Source organism: Vipera berus, assembly GCF_964194415.1.
Source record: "Vipera berus genome assembly, chromosome: 1".
Lineage (NCBI taxonomy): Eukaryota > Metazoa > Chordata > Lepidosauria > Squamata > Viperidae > Vipera > Vipera berus.
The window spans coordinates 260,503,217-260,526,841 of NC_138202.1; the positions used below are offsets into that span (position 1 = coordinate 260,503,217).

General features: G+C 39.3%; 1 protein-coding gene across 1 annotated transcript in view; it reads right to left on the bottom strand.

Annotated features, from left to right (window-relative positions):
- Positions 1–23,625, bottom strand: part of TBC1D32 (TBC1 domain family member 32) — a 108,653-nt gene that overhangs the window by 76,745 nt on the left and 8,283 nt on the right. Inside the window, exons 4-13 of the mRNA XM_081346661.1 lie at positions 22,307–22,484; positions 19,676–19,747; positions 16,687–16,812; positions 14,078–14,156; positions 13,884–13,987; positions 13,730–13,791; positions 12,955–13,099; positions 8,812–8,871; positions 8,242–8,341; positions 5,292–5,429 (exon numbers count right to left, since the gene is read on the bottom strand). Of these exons, the coding sequence (XP_081202787.1) occupies positions 5,292–5,429; positions 8,242–8,341; positions 8,812–8,871; positions 12,955–13,099; positions 13,730–13,791; positions 13,884–13,987; positions 14,078–14,156; positions 16,687–16,812; positions 19,676–19,747; positions 22,307–22,484 (1,064 nt within the window). The remainder of the gene's footprint in view (positions 1–5,291; positions 5,430–8,241; positions 8,342–8,811; positions 8,872–12,954; positions 13,100–13,729; positions 13,792–13,883; positions 13,988–14,077; positions 14,157–16,686; positions 16,813–19,675; positions 19,748–22,306; positions 22,485–23,625) is intronic.

Here is a 23,625-nt window from a genome sequence, read left to right on the forward strand (position 1 = left end):
ATACATTTGTTCCTCCAAATAATTTAATCAAGAAGGTTTGTTGCTGTTTTAACAGCCACAGGGCATGGAGACCATGTAAAGAAATTTCATCTTTATTTTCTAGGATCTTCTTTTTCCTAGTGTTTTGACACAGGTACAGGGAAATATTGCGTACAGTCAGTCTTCAACTCATAACCATTAATAATTTAGTGACCGTTCAAAGTTACAAAGTGACTTACAACTGGTCCTCACTCTCCACAATTACATGATCAAAACTGGGTGCTTGGGAACTGGCATGAATTTATAATGACTGCAGTTCCTGGGATCATGTGATCACCACTTGCAACTTTCCTAGCAAAGTCAATGGGGCAAGTCAGGTTTGCTTAACTGTCATTCACTTAATGACTGTGGTGATTCACTTAATGACCACAGCAAAAAAGGTCATAAATTGGGCATGACTCACTTAATAATCACCTTGCTTAGGGATGGAAGCTCTTGTCCCAAATGTGGTCATAAGCTGAGGACTACCTGTACATCTTAAGTAAATACATGCATACTATATGAATGACTCCTAGCAAATTACTTCTACTAAATGAAACCTTCTACCATAAAAAAACGTGAAGTTATAATCATAAGCCATAGTTTGCATTAACCAATTGTAGTCTTATATATGAATGGCATATAAAGTGACATGGCAAAGGACTCCTGAAAGCACTTTGCTGCTTTCCTCATCTTTGGACAGTATTTTACACCACACCCCACTATGGTGGGAAGGTAACAGCGTTCCGTGCGCCTTTGGCATCTAGTCATGCCGGCCACATGACCACGGAGACGTCCTCGGACAAGTGCTGAATCTTCGGCTTTGAAACGGAGGTGAGCACCGGCCCCTAGAGTTGGAAACAACTAGCATGCATGTGCGGGGAAACCTTTACCTTTTACCTAATTATTTTATTATTTAATTTAATTTAATTTAATAACATTTATATACCGCCCTTCTCCCTGAGGACTCAGGGCGGTTCACAGGGCAGAATAAAATAGCAAATACAAACATTAAAAAAGATTAAACAATTGCCCTAGTTAAAAACAATATAAATACAACGCTAAAAACCCCCAGAAAAATTAAAAAGCGAAAGATAAAACAACCCCAACACACCCCCCTCAGGCTAGGCCGGCTTGTACAAACAAAAATGTCTTGAGATCGCGACGAAAGGAGCGAAGATCGGGCGCCATCCGGAGCTCTACCGGTAGCTGATTCCACAGCTCCGGAGCGCCCACAGAGAAGGATCTCCCCCTGGGGGCCACCAATCGACATTCTCTGATCGGTGGCACCCTGAGGAGGCCCTCTCTGTGGGAACGCACAGGGCGCAGGGAGCTTGATGCCGGCAGCAGATGTTCCCTGAGGTACTCCGGCCCCATGCCATGGAGTGCTTTGAATACCGTTACCAGTACCTTGAATCTCACCCGGAAGACAACTGGCAACCAATGCAGCTCACGGAGCAGAGGTGTAACGTGGGAGTATCGGGAGACTCCCAACACCACTCTCGCGGCTGCATTCTGTACCAGTTGGAGCTTCCGAGTGGTCCTCAAGGGCAGCCCCATGTAGAGAGCGTTGCAGTAGTCCAGACGAGAGGAGACGAGCGCATGAGTGACCGTGCATAGATCATCCCGGCTAAGATAGGGCCGCAACTGACGCACCAGGCGAACCTGTGCGAAGGCCCCCCTAGTCACGGCTCCTATATGATCTTCCAAGGCGAGCCGTGAATCTAGGAGGACCCCCAAGTTGCGAGCCCTATCTACGGGGGGTAATAATTCACCCCCCATAGCTAGAGGTGGAATGTCCGAATAAACCCGGGATGAAGATATGCAAAGCCACTCAGTCTTGTCGGGGTTGAGCTGGAGTCTGTTCCTCCCCATCCAGACCCGAACCGCCTCCAGGCAACGGGACATCACGTTGAGGGCATCACTGGGGTGGTTTGGGGTCGAAAAGAAAAGTTGGGTATCATCAGCGTACTGATGATACCCAACTCCAAAGCCACGAATGATCTCACCCAGCGGCTTCATGTAGATGTTGAACAGGAGAGGCGAGAGGACCGACCCCTGAGGAACTCCACAAATGAGAGACCTCGCGGTCGACCTCTGCCCCCCTGCCAACACCGACTGCGAACGTCCCAAGAGATAGGAGGAGAACCACTGTAAAACTGTGCCTCCCACTCCCAATCCCCTGAGACGCCGCAGCAAGATACCATGGTCGATGGTATCGAAAGCCGCCGAGAGGTCTAATAGGACTAGGACAGAGGAATGCCCCCTGTCCCGAGCCCTCCAGAGATCATTCACCAGCGCGACCAATGCCGTCTCCGTGCTGTGCCCGGGCCTGAAACCCGATTGGTACGGGTCTAGATAATCCGCTTCATCCAGGACCAGAGGGAGCTGATGCGCCACCACACTCTCAACAACCTTCGCAAGAAAGCGAAGGTTGGAGACAGGACGAAAGTTGTTCAATACAGCCGGGTCCAGAGCAGGCTTCTTGAGGAGAGGCCTCACCACCGCCTCCTTCAAGACGGTGGGGAAGATACCCTCACTCAAAGAAGCCGATATAACTGCCTGGAACCAGCTGCGTGTCCTCTCCCTGGCTGCATAAACCAGCCAGGAAGGGCACGGGTCCAGTAAACATGTGGTGGTGCTCAGCCTCCCCATGATCCTGTCCACTTCCTCCGGAGTCACAGAATCAAACTCCTCCCAGATGATATCGACAAGACCACCCGTGTCCTGATCGTCAGACTCTGCCCAGTCAGAGTCCAAACCGGTCCGAATCCGAGCGATTTTGTCCGACAGATGTTGGTTAAACTCCTCGGCACGTCCCTGCAAGGGATCCTCCCTCACCTCCTGATTTAGGAGGGAGCGAGTCACCCTAAACAGGGCAGCCGGGCGATTATCTGCGGACGCAATAAGGGTGGCGAAGTGGTTAGACCTCGCCTCCCTAATTGCAGCGAGATAAGACCTAATAAAGGCTCTTAGTCGCAATCGGTCGGGTTCGGATCGGCTGGACCTCCAACCGCTCTCTAGGCCCCGTCTCCGACGCTTCATCTCCCGGAGCTCCGCAGAAAACCATGGAGCCCGACGGGATCTGCACCGGGTCAGGGGCCGCAAGGGTACAACTCGGTCAAGGGCCTCAGTGGCCGTCCTTTCCCAGGCTTCCACTAAGGCCTCGGCCGAGCTGTGAGCGAGGGAGGCAGGTGGGGACCCCAGCGCCGCCTGGAACCTCTGGGGATCCATTAAGCGTATTACAATTTAATTGTAATTATTTTGTAGCACTGAAAAAAAAAGGACACATGGTGGTTTGATCAGAGTCAGGTTTGTATAAAGTGAGAAATTAATCTTCATTGCAGGCGTGTTTTTTTTTTTTGGTCATAAAATCTCCAGATAAAAACTATGAAGAGGCCAGGCAAGATATAAGCATTTGAACATGGTAGAATTAGCATACTAAGACTAGTCACATTTTGGCTTAGATATTATGCAAATCAGGGCAATGTTTAAAAACTAATTGTAGCTATATACAAACTAGAGAAATGACTTTCTTGCTGACTCAGCCTTCTGCGAAACAGGCACTGTTAAGAATCATTTAGAAAACACTCAATCCAATCAGGAAGGAATATCTCTCTCTTTGGAAACTATTTCCACTTCCCTGGAAAAAGTGATTAATTCAAATGGTGACTGGTGGAGAGTTACAGCCATGCTGTGAAATCCCAGGGATTCTCAAAAGTCAAAGTCTCTAATTTGTTTAGGTAGCTATATTTGAGAAGTTTTAGTTAATACAGTCTATGCTTTGGTTTATGTTAAACACTAACTCATTACTTCTGGCTCTTCTTGGCTGGATTTTTTAATAAATCAATTGAGTTGAAAAGTGGAATTGATGATATTGTACAGGATAGCCTGTGGAATGGTTTATTTATATAGCCAACCAAGAATCTCAATTCTTGGTAAGCTGATGGGCATATTGCAACTTTTGGGAGCGTGTTGTGAGTGCTCTTGAAAATGGCTGCAGTTTACAAAGTCAGAATCTACCCGGATGATGTTACCCATCACATTCTCTTATCCACCATTCCATAGGCCTTTCCCTGATTATTTCTGCCCTTGCTTTGACACAAAAGCATATTTCAAAACAAAGCCCTTGACTTTGTAGCCACCCGTTATTTTCATTCGTGCAGAGAAGAGCAACTAAGATGATTAGGGGACCAGAGGCTAAAACATATGAAGAACGGTTACAGGAATTGAGTATGTCGGCTAGGGGAGACACGATAGCAGTATTCCAATATCTGTGGGGCTGCCACAAAGATGAGAGGGTCAAACTATTTTCCAAAGCACCTGAAGGCAAGACAAGGAAAAATGGATGGAAACTAATTGAGAGAAGCAATCTAGAACTAAGAAGAAATTTCCTAAGTGAGAACAATTAACCAATGGAATAGCTTGGCTTCAGAATATGTAGGTGCCCCAACACTGGAGGCTTTCAAAGAGACTGGACAGCCATTTGTCTGACATATTATAGGATCTCCTGCTCAAGCAGGTGGTTGGACTAGATGACCTCCAAGGACCCTTCCAACTCTGTTATTCTGTTATTTCAAGTCCAGAATCCTTTTTGGAAATAACAATGAAGCTTATGCCCAGGATTTTGCCAGAGAATCGAAGTCTCTCATATTTAATTGCTATGAGCTCATGAACTAAACGTGATACGACAGATATCTATATGTATGTTTGTTTGTATGGATGGGGTAGGCATATTGGCACCTTCAGCATCAAATGCGGACAATACCATACTTAAAAACAGATTAAAGGATAGCTCTGTTCTTTTCTGGAAGTGCAACCCACGTTCTATTATGTTTGGGAGGAATATTAAGTATTATTAATCATACAAGTGATGGCAGCTATTCTACTTCTAAACTCTTTGAGAAAGGAAGGGCTGGTGACCTTCCTTACTGCACAGAATTACAAGTGTATATTATGATTGTCATGGTAAACTATAAAATGAAATGATCTGTTTGCAGTCATGCTGGAAAAGGGAAAGGAAAATACAGGAATCCAAGACATTTTGCTACATGCATATGAAGATGATGATTTATTGTTAGCTGAATTATTTTTTTTCCACTCCATCTCTGCTGTTGGCACAGTCTTCTGAGTGACCATAAAACTTATACTAAGTTTTTCGTTCTCTTCCACAGTATTATCGATTCATTTTTTACAGAAGGGGAATTTAACAAATGGAAAACTTTTGAGAAAAGCAGTCATAAAATAAAATATCTTTTTCATTAAATCCTTACCTTTTCGGTTTTTCAGTTGAATAGGAAAGAGTTTTCTGCCTTGTTTGTATATTAATAATGTGCCTAACAGGCTCAGTGAATGAACAAAATAAATATATTGCAATTCTTTTCCTGTGTAGAAATTCTTTTGTTTATTACCTTGAAAGAAAAGATAACTCATATCAGCAAGTGTTTTCTTTTGTTCTGCCCTTGCATACTAGAGTACCACACCCTTATGATGAATGTTAATGTTTATAAATTTTATATAAAACACATCTGTTAGCAACAGCTGGTTTCAACATTTTCAAAGAAGAAAGCTTTATAAAATAGAAACAAACAATCAGAAAAATGGATTTAGGAATTTTGAAACTGAATATATTATCTCAAAATTCGTGAGCCACAACTTGTAGAGAATGGAATGTGCCTTCCCTATTCAGTCATCTGTAGGTAATCCTTGACTTACAAGAATAATTGAGCTCCAAATTTTTATCAGTAAATAAGACAGTTGTAAAGTGAATTTTGTCCCATTTTACCACCCTTCTTGCCACAGTTGTTAAGTGAATCACTGCAATTGTTAAGTTCATAACACTGTGGTTATGACGCTGGCTTCCCCATTGGCTTCCTTTGTCAGAAGGCCACAAAAGGTGTTCATATGACCCTGGGACACTGCAATTGTCATAAATACATGCCAGTTGCCAAGCATCTGAATTTTGATCACATGATCACGGGGATGCTGCAGTGGTTGTAAGTGTGAAGAACGGTCATAAATGACTTTTTTGAATGGTCACTGAACAAATGTTGTAAGTCATGGACTACCAGTATAGAAGATTGGTTAGGAATTATATCCTTCATCTGCCAAACATGCAGGGGAACAACAGGCCTACTCTATAGTAGCCCTCACCTTCACAGTCCCTTATATCTGTAGTACGTTTTCCCCAAAATAAGACCTATTCTGAAAATAAGCCCTAGCTTGATTTTTGGGAGTGGACCTAATATCAGCTCTGCCCCAAAAATAAGCCCTAGTTAAGGCCCTGCCTATCCATCCGCATCTTCCCTTTCACTCCCAAGCCAGACTGCTGGCGCTTTAGGCCCCCTGGCCCACTTCACAGCTTTGCCCACACAGCCACCAAAGCAGTAGGCGGAGCTCCAAAGGGTCAGGGAGGGTGCTGAAGCAAATGGGCGTCCTGCCTGCAGAGCCCATGCCAGCTGCCTGGGCAGCTGCTGGAGAGAGACGGGCCCATTTCAGCACCTGGCGCCCTTGGGGGTGTTACCTTGCCACATGCTCTCCAGCTCCGTCGCGTTTCTCCACCCCCATGGAGCTGGAGAGCTTGCCTCACCACTACCCAGATGCCCTCGTTTCCGCCAAGCATTTCTTTGCTAACCTGCTTTTCAGCTCCATTGCGTTTCTCCATCATGTTTCTCTGCCGCCGCTTACAGGGAAACAAAAGAAGTTTGTGGGGCTAAAAAAAAACAGTTCAATCAGACCTTCTAACTTCACAAGATCTTTTATGAGAAGTTGGAAAGTCTGATTGAACTTTTTTTTTTAGTCCGACAAAGTTCGTTTCCCTGCATGCGGCAGCAGAGAAACATGATGGAAAAATGCAATTGAGAGACACAAAGGAGAAACATGACGGAGCTGAAAAGCAGGTTAGCGAAGAAATGCTTGGGGGAAACGAGGGCATCTGAGTGGTTGTGGGGCTGGAAAGCAGGTGGCAAGGCAAACCCCCAAGGGCACCAGGTGCTGAAATGGGCCCGTCTCTCTTCAGCAGCTGCCCAGGCCTGCTGGAGGGAAGACCGGCATCTACTGATATGCAGCAGTATTCCAGCTCTGGTGGAGAAGGGGCAGCTAGCATGAGCACTGCAGGCAGGATGCCCGCTCACTTCAGCACCCTCCAGGGCTCTGGTGGCTCTTTGGCCCTCGGCTGTCACCTCCCAGCTCATCTCTCGGGCAGGACAGGACAGGAAGGCAGCCCCCCAGCATCCCCAGGGCAAAGGTTTCCGGCTCTGCCTGGAGGAGTGTTGGCTTGGACACCACCACCTCGGAGCCCTTTCTGCCACCACCCAGCATGGCCGCCCCAGGGCTGCAGGAGCTGGCCTGGCATGTGAAGGCCACATGCACCCTCCCTCCCAAATACTCACATACCTTTAGTTGGTCCGCCCACACAATCTGAGGTTGGACCAATCACCGCCACACTTCGAAGCTCTGCATCTCCACCCCATGTGCAGGCCCCGCCCTGCCCCCGCACGCTGGCTGCCTGCTGTAAGACATCCCCGAAAATAAGACCTAATGGGTCTTTTGGTCCCCCCCAAAAAAATAATAAGACCTAGTCTTATTTTCAGAGAAACACTGTAGTAGTCTATAAAAAAAAAGCCCTCCATTTTTAAGAACCTCTAATCCCTTAATTCAGGGTACAGTTGAGGAGACTGGAGGGACCTGAGCATTTATTGGCTGGATACCCTTGCTGACACCATACAAAGTTCACAGCAGATATTTTATCTTTACAGACTAGGAGAAAAACAACTACCGCTGCCTAAGATTGAACTCTCAACCTTCTGAGTAGGAGGCAAGCATCTTCACCACTAAGCCACCACTAAGCCGCTTTTCTGTAGTAGCTCTCTCTGTAAGTCTATAAATGATTCGAATCAGTATTATTCCAATGAGCCTTTGACACAGGCTGATCAAATTGTGAGCATTTTAATTATTTTATACACCTTAGCTACTTTATTCTCATTCAGTTTTGTTGCAGAGTTTTCCACTTTTTTTGTTTTAATGTTACAATTTTCTTTTGATGTTATTATGAACTGCCCAGAGCCTTTCACGACTGGGATGGCTTAGAAATGATGATACAAAAAGAAATAAAACTTGCTATTAAAAGTCTTGTTGATATACTGCCACTCACTGTATTAGAACGGTGTAAAAAATAAAAGGATTTTTAAAATATATTGTACAGCAAATAGAAATAGCACGTACTATTATGTGACATGGAAAATGCTTTAAATGTTCTTGATCCATTCACTGCTGACTCACAAGCTTCCAAGTAGGAGGCACACTGCTCAACAGTTGCAATGATCTGAAACATAAAATAACAAATCATATCAAACCTCACCACAAAGACCATGTATTGTATAATTTTTAGACCCTCCAAACAAAGTTTTACTCTATTTAGATCATTAGCAAAGTTAATGTGGTTTTGCTTCACTCCAATACATTTATCTAAAAGATGCATATAAGTGATAAGATGAAATATAAAGTGTCTCTCTAGAAACTATATCTAAAATGTGAAAACTGCCTATAGGCTGACATTAGTATGTAAGTAGAAATGATGAATTATCTATATCTTAGTTCAGTTAAATTGGTATCATATACCCCTCATTTCTTTTATTGATGGAAAAGTGCCTTAACTCTGGATTTTATAAAATCCAGTGCCAAAATGGCCACAAAGCATAATTCCCCAAGACATTTTGATTAAATGAAGTAATATTCTAAATACTTAGAACTATCTAAAGCTACAGTATCTGAAAATCTGGGTAGCACACTTACCAAAGATTTGTATTTCTTTTCAAGTAGCCTTAACACTACTGTTCTGCTGTAGTAGGCATGCTAATATCACAAAGCAGAGGTATAATACAGTTAGCACTTCTTTCTGAACAAAATTTTATTCATTTTTTTTCTTCAATGATTACAAAATGATTTAGCACACATTGTATAGAGGAAGTAGCACATACTAACATAACTTCTATTCACTGCAAGATGAGAACCCAAGCCATTTTAATGAAAACTTTCACCTTCAGAGGAAGCCAAATGAACATACTGTATAATGTACAAGCTAATAGCTATGATTTATGTCTGAAGTCAAAATAACAAAATATTTGTTTCCTCCACATTTTCCATTTAAAAGAAATAAACATTTCACATTTGCTTGAAAAGATTGTGCAAAATTCCCAGGAAAATAAAAAGTTCTATTTTGTTTTTCATGCCTGTTTCTTGTTGTCATTGATACTATTTCCAGTCAACATTGCAGAATTTACAAATCTATAAAAACAATTTGGCTGCATTCAGCCAAAGTCTCCTATGGACACAACTATACCTTCGTCAGCAGGTTTCTGAGCTAACCACTCTTTTCTTATTTTGAATCTGCAAACACATAAATTAATAATGAATATGCAAATTTACTTTTAAATTTGTGCCATAGAGACGCTATGTCAGTTTTTGCTCAGCTTTTCAGTGAGACAACATGAGGTGGCAAACTGTCTTGCTTTGTGGCAAGCGAATTGCATTGTTGCACTCCCAAAAGATCTACATCAATAGGGATTCGTTAGGGGCCTAGTGTGGCCATTCAGGAACCAAATACTGAAGCTAAATTCAAAACATTGGTTATATCTGTTTAGCCTTCTATGGCTTGGACCAGGGGTCTTCAAACTCGGCCCTTTTATGACTCATGGACTTCAACTCCCAGAATTCCTCCGCCAGCATGCCTGGCTGAGAAATTCTGGGAGTTGAAGTCCATGAGTCATAAAAGGGCCGAGTTTGAAGACCCATGGCTTGGACACTGATACTTACAGAACTGTCTGTCAGAGAGAACTGGCCTTTCTGGCATACAGATAGTCCTCGACTTACAACAGTTCATTTAGTGACCGTTCAAAGTTACAATGGCACTGAAAAAAGTGACTTATGTCCATTTTTCACGCTTACAACCATTGGAGTATTCCCACAGTCACCTGATCAAAATTCAAAATTCAGGTGCTTAGCAATTGACTCATATTTATGATGTTTGCAGAGCCTTGGGGTCATGTGATCAGCTTCTATGACCTTCTGACAAGCAAAGTCAATGGGGAAACCAGATTTACTTAACAATTGTGCTACTAGCTTAACAACTGCACTGATTCACTTAACCACCATAGCAAGAAAGGTTGTAAAATGGGGCAAAACTCACTTAACAAATGTTTCACTTAGCAACAGAAATTTTGGGCTCGATTGTGGTCGTAAATCGAGGACTACCTGTATTTGTCTTGAGTGGGGCTAAGGAAAGTGAGATGAGGGGAGAGGGATCAAGAGCACAAAACTTTCCAATTTGTGCTCCTTCCTTATGGTACAATTTATCCTTGGAAATCTGGATGTTACTCTCCCTGAGGGCATTCAGAAGTGTTGAGATTAAATAAAAAATCTTCATATAATTATACAAAATACATCTGCCTGGACAAAATGCATATTTCATTGAATCCTTAAGTGAACAAAAGCTGCCCAATCTCTCCATGGTATAAGGTTAAATGCAAATTTCAACATATACTTACAATTCAAATCCAAAATAATGAAACCGTGAATGTTGCAGGTATAATACTGTCAGTTGATTTAATGCTACTTTCTTTCTTTTTTTTAATCATAAAGTTTTACTATAATAAGGCCCAGAAAAATTATTGACTTGCTTGGTCTACACTGCTTGGTGTGCACAAAAGACAATTCTACAAATGAACAAATTCACTGATCCTTCCATCCTCTCAAGATGTGATTCCTATTCTTGTCCATTTTCAACAACCATGGCCTCCTCCATGATGTTTACTGAGTATTTGAAAATGAAAATAATTCTAGGAACCAGGAGAAAGCCCTTTAAATGCTTGTGAGAAACAGTGAGAAAGACTAATAGAACATAAAAACATAAGCAGTGCCCCCCACCCCCTGGATCAGGCATCTGGCCCAATTCGGCAGTCTATTCTCATGGTGGCCAACCAAGTCCATAATGAATCCCACTAATGTTTAGTAGATGCTCTTCAGAGGCAGCCATGTTGCATCAAGTCCGATTCCCATGACTTCCATGAATTGGTCCAACCTTCCTTTTTGAGACCAGCCAAACTGGTAGACAGCATAATAGGGAATTCCAAGGTTAAATTACATCTTGTTTAAAAACTACCTTTTGTCTATCTTTATTCAATTCAATTTCATTGAGTGACTTCTAATTCTAATGTTTTGTGAAAGGGAAAATAACTTCTCATTGTCTGCTTTATACACACCATGCATAATTTTGTATACTTGTCATGCCCCCCCTCATTAGCCTACTTTCTAGGTTAAGAAGCCCTAAATGTCATAACCTTTTCTCATATGGAAGCTGCTCCAGCCCCACAATCATCTTACTTAAACTCCTCTCAATCTTCTGTAACTCCACTATATTCTTTCAAAGGTTTGGCAACACATATTTCAGATGCAGTTGTACCATTCATTTATATAAGGATATTGTGATATTGACAGCTCCATTCTCAATAACATTCCTTATTGTCTCTTAAAAAACTGTTCATCTTTTTGAATGCATACTGCATCAACACGTTAACTGAAATTTTAACTATTATTTCAATATCTTTTTCATCATCACTCACCATTAGTTCTGATCTCATTAGTTTGTATGAGTAGTTAGGATTTTTGCTACCAACTTACACTTGCTCACATTGAATGACATCTACCATTCTGACACCCATTCCCCTAATGAGTAGAGATCTCTTTGAAGCTCTTTGTAGTTCCTTATTTTTACCACTCTGAACAATTTAGTGTCATTTGTAAACTTGGCTATTCTACTTGTCCTGCCCAATTCCAGATCCTTCCTTCCTTCCTTCCTTCCTTCCTGCCTGCCTGCCTGCCTTCCTACCTACCTACCTACCTACATATATGCATTAAAAAGCTCCAATCCTAGAACATATCTCTGGGGGAACCCACGTTACATCTTTTGATTGTGAGAAATGTCCACTCCTAGTCTGTTTTCTGTTTTTTAGACAGTTGCTTATTGATAATAGGGTTGTCTTTTTATCCCATGGCTATTTAGCTTACTGAGAGGTCTTTGATGGGGGATTTTATCAAAGGCTTTTTGAAAATCTAAGCAGATGATATCTACTGGCTTGCATTTTTATTAATATCCTCAAAGAGCTGTAGAAGTCTAGTTAGGCAGGATCTTCCCTCAGTAAAATCATGTTGGGAATTCTTGATCACGGACTATGTCTCTAAACGTTGGGTAATTTTATCTTTAATTGCAGTTTCTATTATTTTCCCTGGAACAGAAGTTAAACTGACAAGACTGTAATTTCCTGGATCTCCATATGAAGTCTTCTTCAAAATTATGTTGGCTACATAATAATAATAATAATAATAATAATAATAATAATAATAATAATAATAATAATAATAATAATAATAATAATAATAATAATAATAATAATAATAATAATAATAATTGTTATTATTATTATTTTATTTGTATACCGCCCTTCTCCCGAAGGACTCAGGGCGGTGAACAGGGCAATACATGTTAAAAGACAAGTTGTAGTTTTCAAGTGCAAACTGAGTTTAGAGATGGGTTATATATTATTTAGTTGGAAGCTCTACAATCTCAGTTTGGGATAAAGTAGTCAGTTGGACAAAAAACAAACAAACCCAGATCACTGCAAATGACTGGCTGAAAATTTTAGGTCCACAAGCGTACAATATTATGTAGATGGAATGAAAAATAGATTCAGTTAACTATTAACATTATTTGGAAATTGGTGTCCCATCATTAGTAGGGAAAAACACTAAAGCTGATAAGAGGATGGATATCTCATCAATACTTTTTGGAGAAATATACTTCCACTCAGTCCACTTGCACCAAAGAACCTTGAAAAAGTAACAAAATAAGACTGAATATCAAAAATGTACACATTTCCTTACCATCCATTTTTTAAACCAGACAGCTTTGAGATCAACCAAAGCCAAAAAGTATACTGGATCCCAAAATTCAGAAGCAGCAATCAGACTTAAATTATGCTTTACGGCCAGAAGGGATAAAGTACTCTCCATTATTTCTTCCATGTACCTAAATAAATTTTGGGGGGGGGGGAAGAGTTTCATAAATATCACAATGTTGGTATGGATGCTACTTGTGCCTAAGCTTTCTGGTAAAATATTATTTAAAATTCTAGAAACTGTCTCATTGCCGTTGGATCAACCAAATGAGAATTAAAATATTATGAAGTTAGGCTGGAAAAATAATTTAAATTAAGCAGAATGTCATATTTAAAACTGGAACAAACCTAAAGTCATATCAAAAGGAAAAGCAGTTTTGATTCTAATTGCACAATCTTATGAAATTAAGATAGCCACATAAAATTTCAGTGGGACACATTCCTAAGTAACAAACACAAGACTGCAACCCAAATCTTCAAACATATCATGTGAAACCAGTTGCAAGTAGGCAAGTAGCACAAAGGAGAAAAATTGGGGAGAGACAGGGAAAAAAAATCAAAGATCTTATTGACATATGATCATGTTTTATATAGACTTATGACAGCTTCATTGAAACTTCAGAAGCTTTTTCAGTTACACTGAAACAAAGGCAAAGCATCTGATAACCTAAGCAAACTTCATCATTCCTATCTATCAATCTGCATAAGCAAACTGGAAACACAAATGAAAACACAACCACATTAAAAAAAAACTTATATACTTTTCTGGATGACGTATCCAAAAAGAAGAGACTTCTCTCTGGTACTCATTCAGGAGTCGCATCTATGAATAAAAGGATAATTATTCTATTTTAAAACCCTTGATCAAAAACACCTTAAATAACTAAATAACATTGGGAAATAAGTATATTGTACCTTTTTAAGTAAACGTATTATGTCTGGGTTGCTTATGTCAATACCCATTGATACACTAGGAATGTAATTATCTTCAACAAGAAAATAGGCCTCTAAGTACTTTGCTGTAAAGAGAAAAATAATTGCCAATTAATTTAAGAGACCCAGTGAAAATTGTGGTCATTTGTTTCTGAAAAGAAGTATCTTGAACTCACCTAAGCTTGTATAGAGTTCTCTTGTCATATTTAATGGAGAGGAAGAAAATGTCTTGGCATAAAATTTCAAGACTTTGTCCTATAAAAAAACGAATTAAAGCCATGTTACTAGGCATGGACATCAGCTAATACTGATGAGTTCAAAAGGATGACATCTGAGTAGCAATATCAAAGTCAAGCTCCACCATTTTGTGCACGTATCATAACACTACATACAAGTATGTAACAGTTGTGATTCACATTTAATTATTTGCCTTTTCTTGGTCCTGCAACTCACCTGAATTACTAGGTTCATATAATCTGAACCACACCTGTACCACAATATATGCTGCTGATTTCTATTTATTTCCCCCCCACTTATATCCTGATTTTGAAGATTCTAATATTATTGTCATTATTATTACTAAGATTGATTGTGCTCTTTCCCTTCAAAGCAAAAGCCCTCCAAGCTAGAATGAGCTGAAACAGAGATTTTAAATCAAAGTCACCCAGTTAGCTTTCCTGGCTGATGTATTAGAATCTGTGCCTCCCAATCCTATAAATCAGCCTCTTATCCCCTGCATTATCCTTGCTAATTTTGCAAAAAATTATTCCCAAAGATCAATGCTGATTTTTATCTAAAAGATAGTGTCAGAATTGTGTCGGACATTCTAGAGTACTTGGAACAACATGATGAAAAACAAGCTGCATATTTGTTATTTTTTTTAGATGCAGGGAATGCTTTGACAGTTTGAATTGGACTTTTCGATTTAACATTTTGGGAAATATAAATTTTGGACAGAATTTTATAAAATGGATAAAATTGATTTATGCTTCACAGAAAACAGAAATCGTTAATGAAGATCTAACAAATACATGTGAGATACAAAAAAAGAAAAAAGAACAAGACAAAGTTGCCCAGTGTCTTCTCTTTTGTTTATTTTGTTTCTTGAAATTCTGAACAGAGATAGGAGATTAGATGAGAAGATTGCGGGAGTTAAAAATTAAAAAAAAAAAGAATTATAACTTAAGAGCTTTTGCAGGTGCAACTGGTTTTGAAAGATCCTTTCAACGGAATCGAAACACTAATGCAGGGGTGTCAAACTCAATTTCATTCAGGGCCGCATCAGCATTGCGGTTGCCCTCAGGGGGCCGGGTGGGCATGGCCTACTGGGTGGGCGTGGCTAGAGTGCGTATGGCCTACTGGGCGGGCGTGGCCAGCTCTACATCGTTCGCATCAAGGGTGCCTATGGGGGCCTGGGCAGGAGTGGGACAGATATGAGGGTCTCTGGCAGAAGGAGGGTCTCTGGGCCAGGGTCAAGGCAGTGGGGGCTGTTCCCTCACTGTTTCCAGGATGGCTTCGCGGGCCACATGAAACCACTTCGTGGGCCGGATCTGGCCCCCGGGCCTTGTGTTTGACATGTCTGCACTAATGGGAAAGCTAAAGAATTTAGTGCGTTAGCAAGTTTTAAGATTAACAAACAGAAGACAAAGATGGTAACAAAATATGAAGATACAAGATCAAATTTATGTTGGAAATGTAAATAACAAAAGGGGACATTTTATCATGCTTGACAAAGCCAGAAAACTTTGGATTCACGCATCAAGTCAGAAGATTTTAAAAATTAGTACTGTATATAATTAAAACCAGAGGCTTTTCTTTCAGGCCTGATTAATAATTGGAAAAAAGTCATGGAATGTTGTTTTTTATACAGGATGCCTACAGCAAGATTATTCATGCACATAGGTGGAAAGATTCAAAGTTACCTACAATGGAGAAATGGTTGGTGAAGATGACAGAACTTGTAGAGATGGCAAACTGATATCTTTGACCAGAGAAAACATATTATCTAAATTTATTGCTGACTGGAATAGACTTTTTTCATGAAATAGAAAAAATGAAATTATGATATACAGTTTTTATGATAAGAAAAAAATTAAGATTATAGGAAAAATTAAAGTCATGCTGTAATTAACAGATAATAATATAAAATAGATAATAATAATAAGAGTAGGGAGTAAATTTATAACCGTTATAAATTGAGAAGCTACTTCTTTATATGCTTTTTTCTCTGCACTTTCTTCTTTTTTATTCTAAATATTACTTTCTGTTAGTATTTATCTTTATTAAAACCTTAATAAAATATATATTTAAAACAGTAAATTAAACACTGTCCAATGGCTGAAAATTACTGTGCAAATATATCAGCTACAATGGATTAATTAGAACTACATTCAAGTTTATGTATACAGAAAGTATTATCTATTTCATATTATTAACAGCTCAATCACTTTGCATCTAATATTTCTGGGACTCTCACATGTTGCTCTTATCTAATTCAAAGAAAATTCTATAATATAATCATATATTAATAACATTTTCCTGGTTTTATTTATTCAGGAGTTTTTCAGGAATTATTTATTCAGGCATTATTCAGGAAACTAATGTTTTCTGAATAGTGCCTGAAAAAGTCATAACAATACATCTGCTTCTTTAACCATATAGTGAGAATCATTTTGAATTACCAATTTCTTATGTAGCTGGTACAAATATTTGGATTTTATGTACTGTATAAATTATGATCAATTGAAATATTGGTCAAGAATAAAAAGCTTATTAGTATCTTTACACTGAAATTGGAATCAGGATCCGAGAGTGCTGTTGCAAGATGTTTGCGTAAGGTACTCCAACTTTCACAATTTAAAATATCAGATGGGGGTGCAGAACACAAAGTTTGAATAGCTTCTTGGCGCACCTAAAAGATCAAGGAGAACTGAGCAAGAAAACTGCATTATTGGAATAAAATAAATATATATTATAAAGCTACAATAAAGGCTATGTCAAAAATCTAATTCTCCATCATCACCCAAATCATTAAGCATGGGAAAAAAACTCATTTCTTTACCTTTTTCCTTTTCCTTTCAGCCATAGTTTCATTCCATACAGCATTAACCTTGTGAACTCCTCCTTCCGTTATATATTCAAGATGGACAGTATGTAATATTTATTTGTTATGTTTATGTAGGGGTGTGGGTCTATACATATGTTGTATATAGTATGTTTAGGTGTGTGTCATGTATGTGTTTCACTTTGAGAGCAGGCAACTAAATTTCATTTCTGATGTGTGCCGTGGTGCCCACAGTAAAAAAAAATGACAATAAAGGTTATCTTATCTTATCTTTATACACCTCTAACTTCTGCTATATTTTTTTTACTTGCCTTTGTGTCAAAGGTTATTTGATCTGCCCTCTCCTCCCCTCCCTCTCCTCTCCACTCCTTTCACACATACAGACCTTGGTCTGATTTCATAAAGCTAATCAAGCTCAGAAACTGTCCGGTTTGGCACAGCAACTAAACAGGACAGGTAGAGACTTCAATGGATAGTTAGGACTGCAGGAAAAAATGAATGCAACCAGGCTGCCTTTCACTGAGGACCGGTATACTGCATGGTTCAGGAAGAACCAGGAAAAAAATATCTACAGATCCTTTACATCCAGGTCATAAACTGTTTCAATTCCTCTCTTGGGATGCCACAATAGGGAACTGCATGCCAATACAATTAGACACACCATTTTTTCCCCCCTCCTGCCATCACTCTGAACACCTAATTCCCACAGCACTATCTTATGTCTAAAGACATTTACCCACTTAGTAGGTCTGTATTACTATTATCTTTCTCATTTTTTCTATTACATTCTCCTATTGGTATTTTATTATTATATTATATTGTATGTACACTGAGAGGCTATGTTCTGGAGACAAATTCCTTGTGAGTCCAATCACATTTGGCCAATAAAGAATATTCTATTCTATTATACATAAAGCCAATCAAGCTCAGACACTGGAAGATCCCAAGACTGTAGGCTAGAACAGGAAGTCAAAAAGCATCCTAGAAGTCAATGGCAGACCATTTCCTTAGCCATGTTTTTGTCAAGAAAGCTACCTGGACTGTCCTTTTCCATTCTCTTCCAAATATTGGGAAGATTCAATATTCAATATTGCAATTTCAATTCAATCCAAGTATGCAATGTCAATCGTTGTTCTGCTATTTTATGGAGAATAAAATTAAGCACAAAGGCTGTAATTAAACGTTTGTAGAGTGAAACAGTCAATGAATTAAATTATGTATCTATTTTAAATGGAAAAGGTGAAATTTTACAGTTAAATGCTTAACAAATGAGATTCAGACTGTAAGAAAGGTCCTGATACAAACATTTCAAACCAAAAAAAAACTTTCACAAAAGAGATAAAGTCATGTACTTATACAGTCACCTTTTGTATTCTATATCTATTTTCAACACCTGCTGTTCTGTGTTTTCAAACCGGGCAACTGCAATGTTAATTTCATTAAATAACATTGGAGAAAGAGTTATGCTTGGCAAACTAAAACCAATGCTATCTGATTGGGGGAGGGGGGTGTTCCTGAAAAATATTGATTACCTAACTCTTTTATCCATTTTTACTCTCAAATATATGCACATAGTTTTGCTATACTACATGCCCACCTCTACTGAATAACTTTTATCAAAGTAGTTGATACCAATGAGACTTATGAGGGAAAGAAGTAGAAATAGACTATGCTTAGCTGGATAAGAGGAACAGTGGGAAACTGATTCTGTCCCATTAAGATGCATATTTCCATCCATCTGCCAAGTATCCTCACACCATTGATCACATCTCCACCTCTTTTACTCTTTTACTCTACCCTATGCTTTTCCTTGAGTTTTATGTCTTTTTAGATTACAAAAATGAAACTGCTTTCTCTTTTAAGAGAGAAGATTCAGTATACTTTAGAACATGGGACACCTTTTATCAATGGTTAGAAAAACGTGGTAGAGAAAGGAATTTAACATGTATTAATAAGTTAAATGTTGGAACTCACAGTATGTTGCTGATAAAATATTAAGCATTTGTGAGTATAAAACATTTATATACATATACATACATACACACACACACACACACACACACACACACACAAAATACAAATTCCAGGTACATTCATGTTGAGAGAAATAGTTGAACACCAGGATAAATGTAAAAAACCCCAACTGTTTAATAAACTAAGATTTCGTCAGCTAACTGCCGACATCGTCAGAGTGGAATGCCAGAGCCTGCTTATAGGATCAGCTGTTTTTGCGATCTGCTAACAGACCACATTACCGGTCTACCCGCCCCAATTGATCATATTGCTTCTAATTGTCTTGCATCCGTCTGTATGTTCACGGATTCAGGAATCATCGCCTCTCTTGTCGCTCTCTTTGCCACTTTGGACGTGTCTGGATACATGTTGCTAATAGGATGGTCCCCCAGTGCCTCCTGTCCTATGGCCATCCCCCCCCCCCGTTGTATGGCACCCAGCCTCCCATTATTGTTTCTTATACGGATCACACTGGGGATTTCTCCCCTTCACCGGTCGTACTTCTTTGCTGTTGCGGATACTGGCTTGCGCAGCAAAACCAGGATCAATACGACCAACTGCAGGAGAATGAGGGGCGGGTAGACCGGTTACGCGCTCTATGACTAGAGCGTTAAACGTGACAAAACCAAACTTAATTTGTCCGTGCATACGCAAGAGAATAAGATATTTCCCCCCTCCAATTTTTTTTAAAACTTACCTCCTTAGGTTGTGTCAGATCGAGTCTTTCTACAAGCAGCTGTAATTGTTCTTGATTCATAAATGTGTAACTCTGCAATACATTGTAAAAATGCTCACTAACCAAACCCAAATGAAACTGAGGATTTAGATCACTATTAAAATTATAGGATTTAGATCACTATTAAAAAAAGAAAGAGCACATTTTAATTATTACATCTTTAAATCTTTAAAAAATGATATAATGATTTAAAGCAGTCTCTTCCTTCATTAGAACACCACGAAGAAGTAGGTAAGATATGTGATTGGCCCGAAGTCAATGACTGAACTGCCACATCTATGGATGGATCTTTGTCATAAACTGCTACATTTTCTTCCTGGGTGAATTCAGTTTATGCACACTCCTATAAATATAACTGCCATATGTTGTTCAGAGAGCTGATGAGCTAGTTGCAGCCGTATTTTTAAAAAGGTGACATCTCCAATGTTTGCAGACCTCTTTCTCCTCTATTCTGCAAGTCTATGGACTACACCTTCTATCTTTCTACCTTTCTACCTTTCTACCTACCTACCTACTATCTATCTATCTATCTATCTATCTATCTATCTATCTATCTATCTATCTATCTATCTATCTATCATCTATCTATCTATCTTACTCACTCCTTTCCATTCTCTCTCCCAGTTGTCATTTTTTCCCCTTCTATCCTGTGAACTGTTTATGCCACTGCAGTGGATGGCAGAAAGAGCTATGGATATTTTGGATGCCTCTTCTACATTACATTATAGTGAAGATATGCAATTTAATTCACTTCAGCACTGCAGTTAGTGAGAAATCTTTAAATGGGAAAATATTCGGTGTGCCCCAGAGTTTCTGTAAGGCACTCTCGTGTATTTTGTCTTCCGCCAAAGAAAGCACACGTCTCTAAAAATCAATAGGCCTCTAGACTTCGCTTTAAATGGAATAGATTTTATTTATTGATTTTATCATAACAGTTTCAAGAAAATACAACTTTAAGTCTAGCAGTGTAAATTAGAGAAAACAATCTCTCATTGCCTTTGTCAGCAGTAATAACCACAAAGAAAGAAATGCCTATTCTCCACTAACTTTGGTGCAGCACCTACTATCATGCTGACATAAATCTATGTGACTAAAAAGCCTGGTATGATATGATACCAAATACATAGACCACTCCAGTCTTCCATATCACATCCCAATTTCTGCTGATTTTGATTTTACGTGTAAGAAGTGCCGAAAAAACCCCTATTTATACTGAAACCAAGAGAAGCAATCCACTCTTATTTATTTATTTTATTTTATTTATTTTAATTCCATTTATATCCCGCCCTTCTCCGAAGACTCAGGGCGGCTTACAAGCTTAGCACTAGCCTTCATTCTACGTATATGCCTGCTTATTAGGGCTTTCGCCCCCCCCCCCCCAGCGGCATTATTACAAAGTCAGCTTAATTGCCCCCAACAATCTGGGTCCTCATTTTACCTACCTCGGAAGGATGGAAGGCTGAGTCAACCTTGAGCCTGGTGGGATGCGAACCTGCACTAATTGCAGGCAGCTGGTGTTACTTAAGGAGGCATTAGCCCACTGCTCCACCAAGGCTCTCTTAACCTCTTAACCTCACTCCCCTAACTGTACCTTGACTCACTGCCTCAAGATGCCAGTCTATCTCTGAAAATGGCAAAGGATGAAATTGGAGACACTGATAGCAATAATCTCAAGGTATAGCAGCTTATGAATAATTTTCATCCAGTACAAGTAAGTATTTATAGAAGTACAGATCTATTTACTAATAAAGAAAAACATATACCTTCACCATCCATGTGATTAAAAGAAACTGCACTCAGAACAGAACTGAAAGCATGCACGGATCACTAGTCACGGAGCTATAAATCTGTAAATTGGCCAATACAAAACTCTATCTGAAAACATTATTTCAGAACTAATTTTTTCTCTTCTCTAAGATAGGTCAGCTTTATCCCCCTTGATCATCCACATGCCACCCTGATACTGGTATAATTTTCTTTTCTACAGAACAATTGCCAGCGTGGTCATGCCTAGTAATTAAAATCCCTGCTACTCTTTCCTAACAATGTTCTTTCTATTCTAATTTCCAACACCTCTTTCCAAGCAACAGTATATGCTTTGGTTTGCTGCTGTCTTCAGAGCAACTGTTGTCTCAGAATATTTGGATAGTTTATGAGGAAAGAATGAAAGTTCAAAATTTTGTCGCATATTTGTGTTCAGTGTGACACTACATCATTTCCTGTTAAGGATATAATTGCAACCCAAAGCAGGTTTTTTTCCAGAATAATTGTTTTCTAACTCTAAACAACCATGATCTAAAAAAGAACCAACCAACTTGCTTTGTCCATATTCAAAAGGGATACATTTTGCAAACTGAATGGCAAATTTCCTTTTTCCCCTTTACGGTCTTCAAAACACTAACTCTATTATAGAGTATAGAAGTACAAGAAGAAGGAGATCAGAAGAACTAGAAGGCTAAAAAAAATGACAAAGGAGATGGAAACCTAATTTGTGAAAATATTCTCTTCAACAGTGTTGCATAGCACCAAAGAGTCTCAGTCAGTCTCTCTCTCTCTCTTTCTCCCCATCCATTCCTTTGTATAATTACATACCTGGTTGAAGGAAGAATCACTATCAGAACAGTTATCTGCATAATAACTGTTGGGTGGTTCTGTTTTCACTTTTCTTTGCATCTCTTTGTAGCGCATTTGATCTTCTTCAAACTTGTTAATTAGAGATTCAACTACAACCATCATGACATTCTTCAGCGAATGCATCATTTCTCTATACCTTCAGTTAAAAGGTTATTTAAAAAAACCAAATTATTAAAATCCATGTGTTGTATCATGTACAAACTAACTTCCCAACACTCCAAGTTAGGAAGAAAATCTTACTGAAACCAGTGAGCAATCTCACATTATGACCGTTTTTCACACTTATGGTCATTGCCAGCATCCACATGGTCACGTGATCCAAAATTCAGACGCTTGGCCACTGATTCATATTTATGACGTTTGCAGTGTCCTGAGGTCATGTGATCTCCTGTTGCAACCTTCAGACAAGCAAGGTCAGTGGGGAAGTCAGTCACCTAACAACCGTGTTACTAACTTAACAACTGCAATGGTTCATCTAACAATTGTGGCAAGAAAGATCACAAAATGGGGCAAAACTCTCTTAACAACTGTCTCATTTAGCAACAGAAATTTGGGGCTCAGTTGTGATTGTAAGTCAAGGACTACCCATATACCACATTTCCTAAATAAGAATACCCTGCTTTATTCAAAAATCTAAATTAGTATCAGAAAAGCAATACCATCCAAAGTTTTAGAGTCCCAAATATTTAGCAGAATACAGACAGGATACCTAAACATTAGAAAAACGTTAAGGTTATTTTTAGTAGCATTTCTCATAATTTCTAGAAAAAATGTATCCAGCTTGTTGAGGGCAATAAGCTGACTTTGTAAAAATGCCGCTGGGGGGGGGGGGGGCGAAAGCCCTAATAAGCAGGTATATACATAGAATGAAGGCTATTGCTAAGCACATTGTGCTTTAGATTGTAAGCCGCCCTGAGTCTTCGGAGAAGGGCAGGATATAAATGGGATTAAAAAAAAAAGCTCTTGGAATATTATATTTACATTATATTATATTTATTAAACTTATATACCGCCCTTCTCCCATAGGACTCAGGGCAGTTCACAAGGTTTTTTAAAAACAATACAACAAATTACAAAAATTAAAAACAATTAAAATGATTACATTAACCTTGAATAAATAAAATCCCAATTAGAATCCAATTAAAACCCCAATTAATACTCTCAGTCCAGGCCCGAAAGCTCAAAGAGCCAGGTCTTCAGGTCCCGGCGGAATGAGCGAAGGTCAGGGGCAGTCCTAAGCTCTACAGGCAGCTGGTTCCAAAGGGCAGGCGCACCCA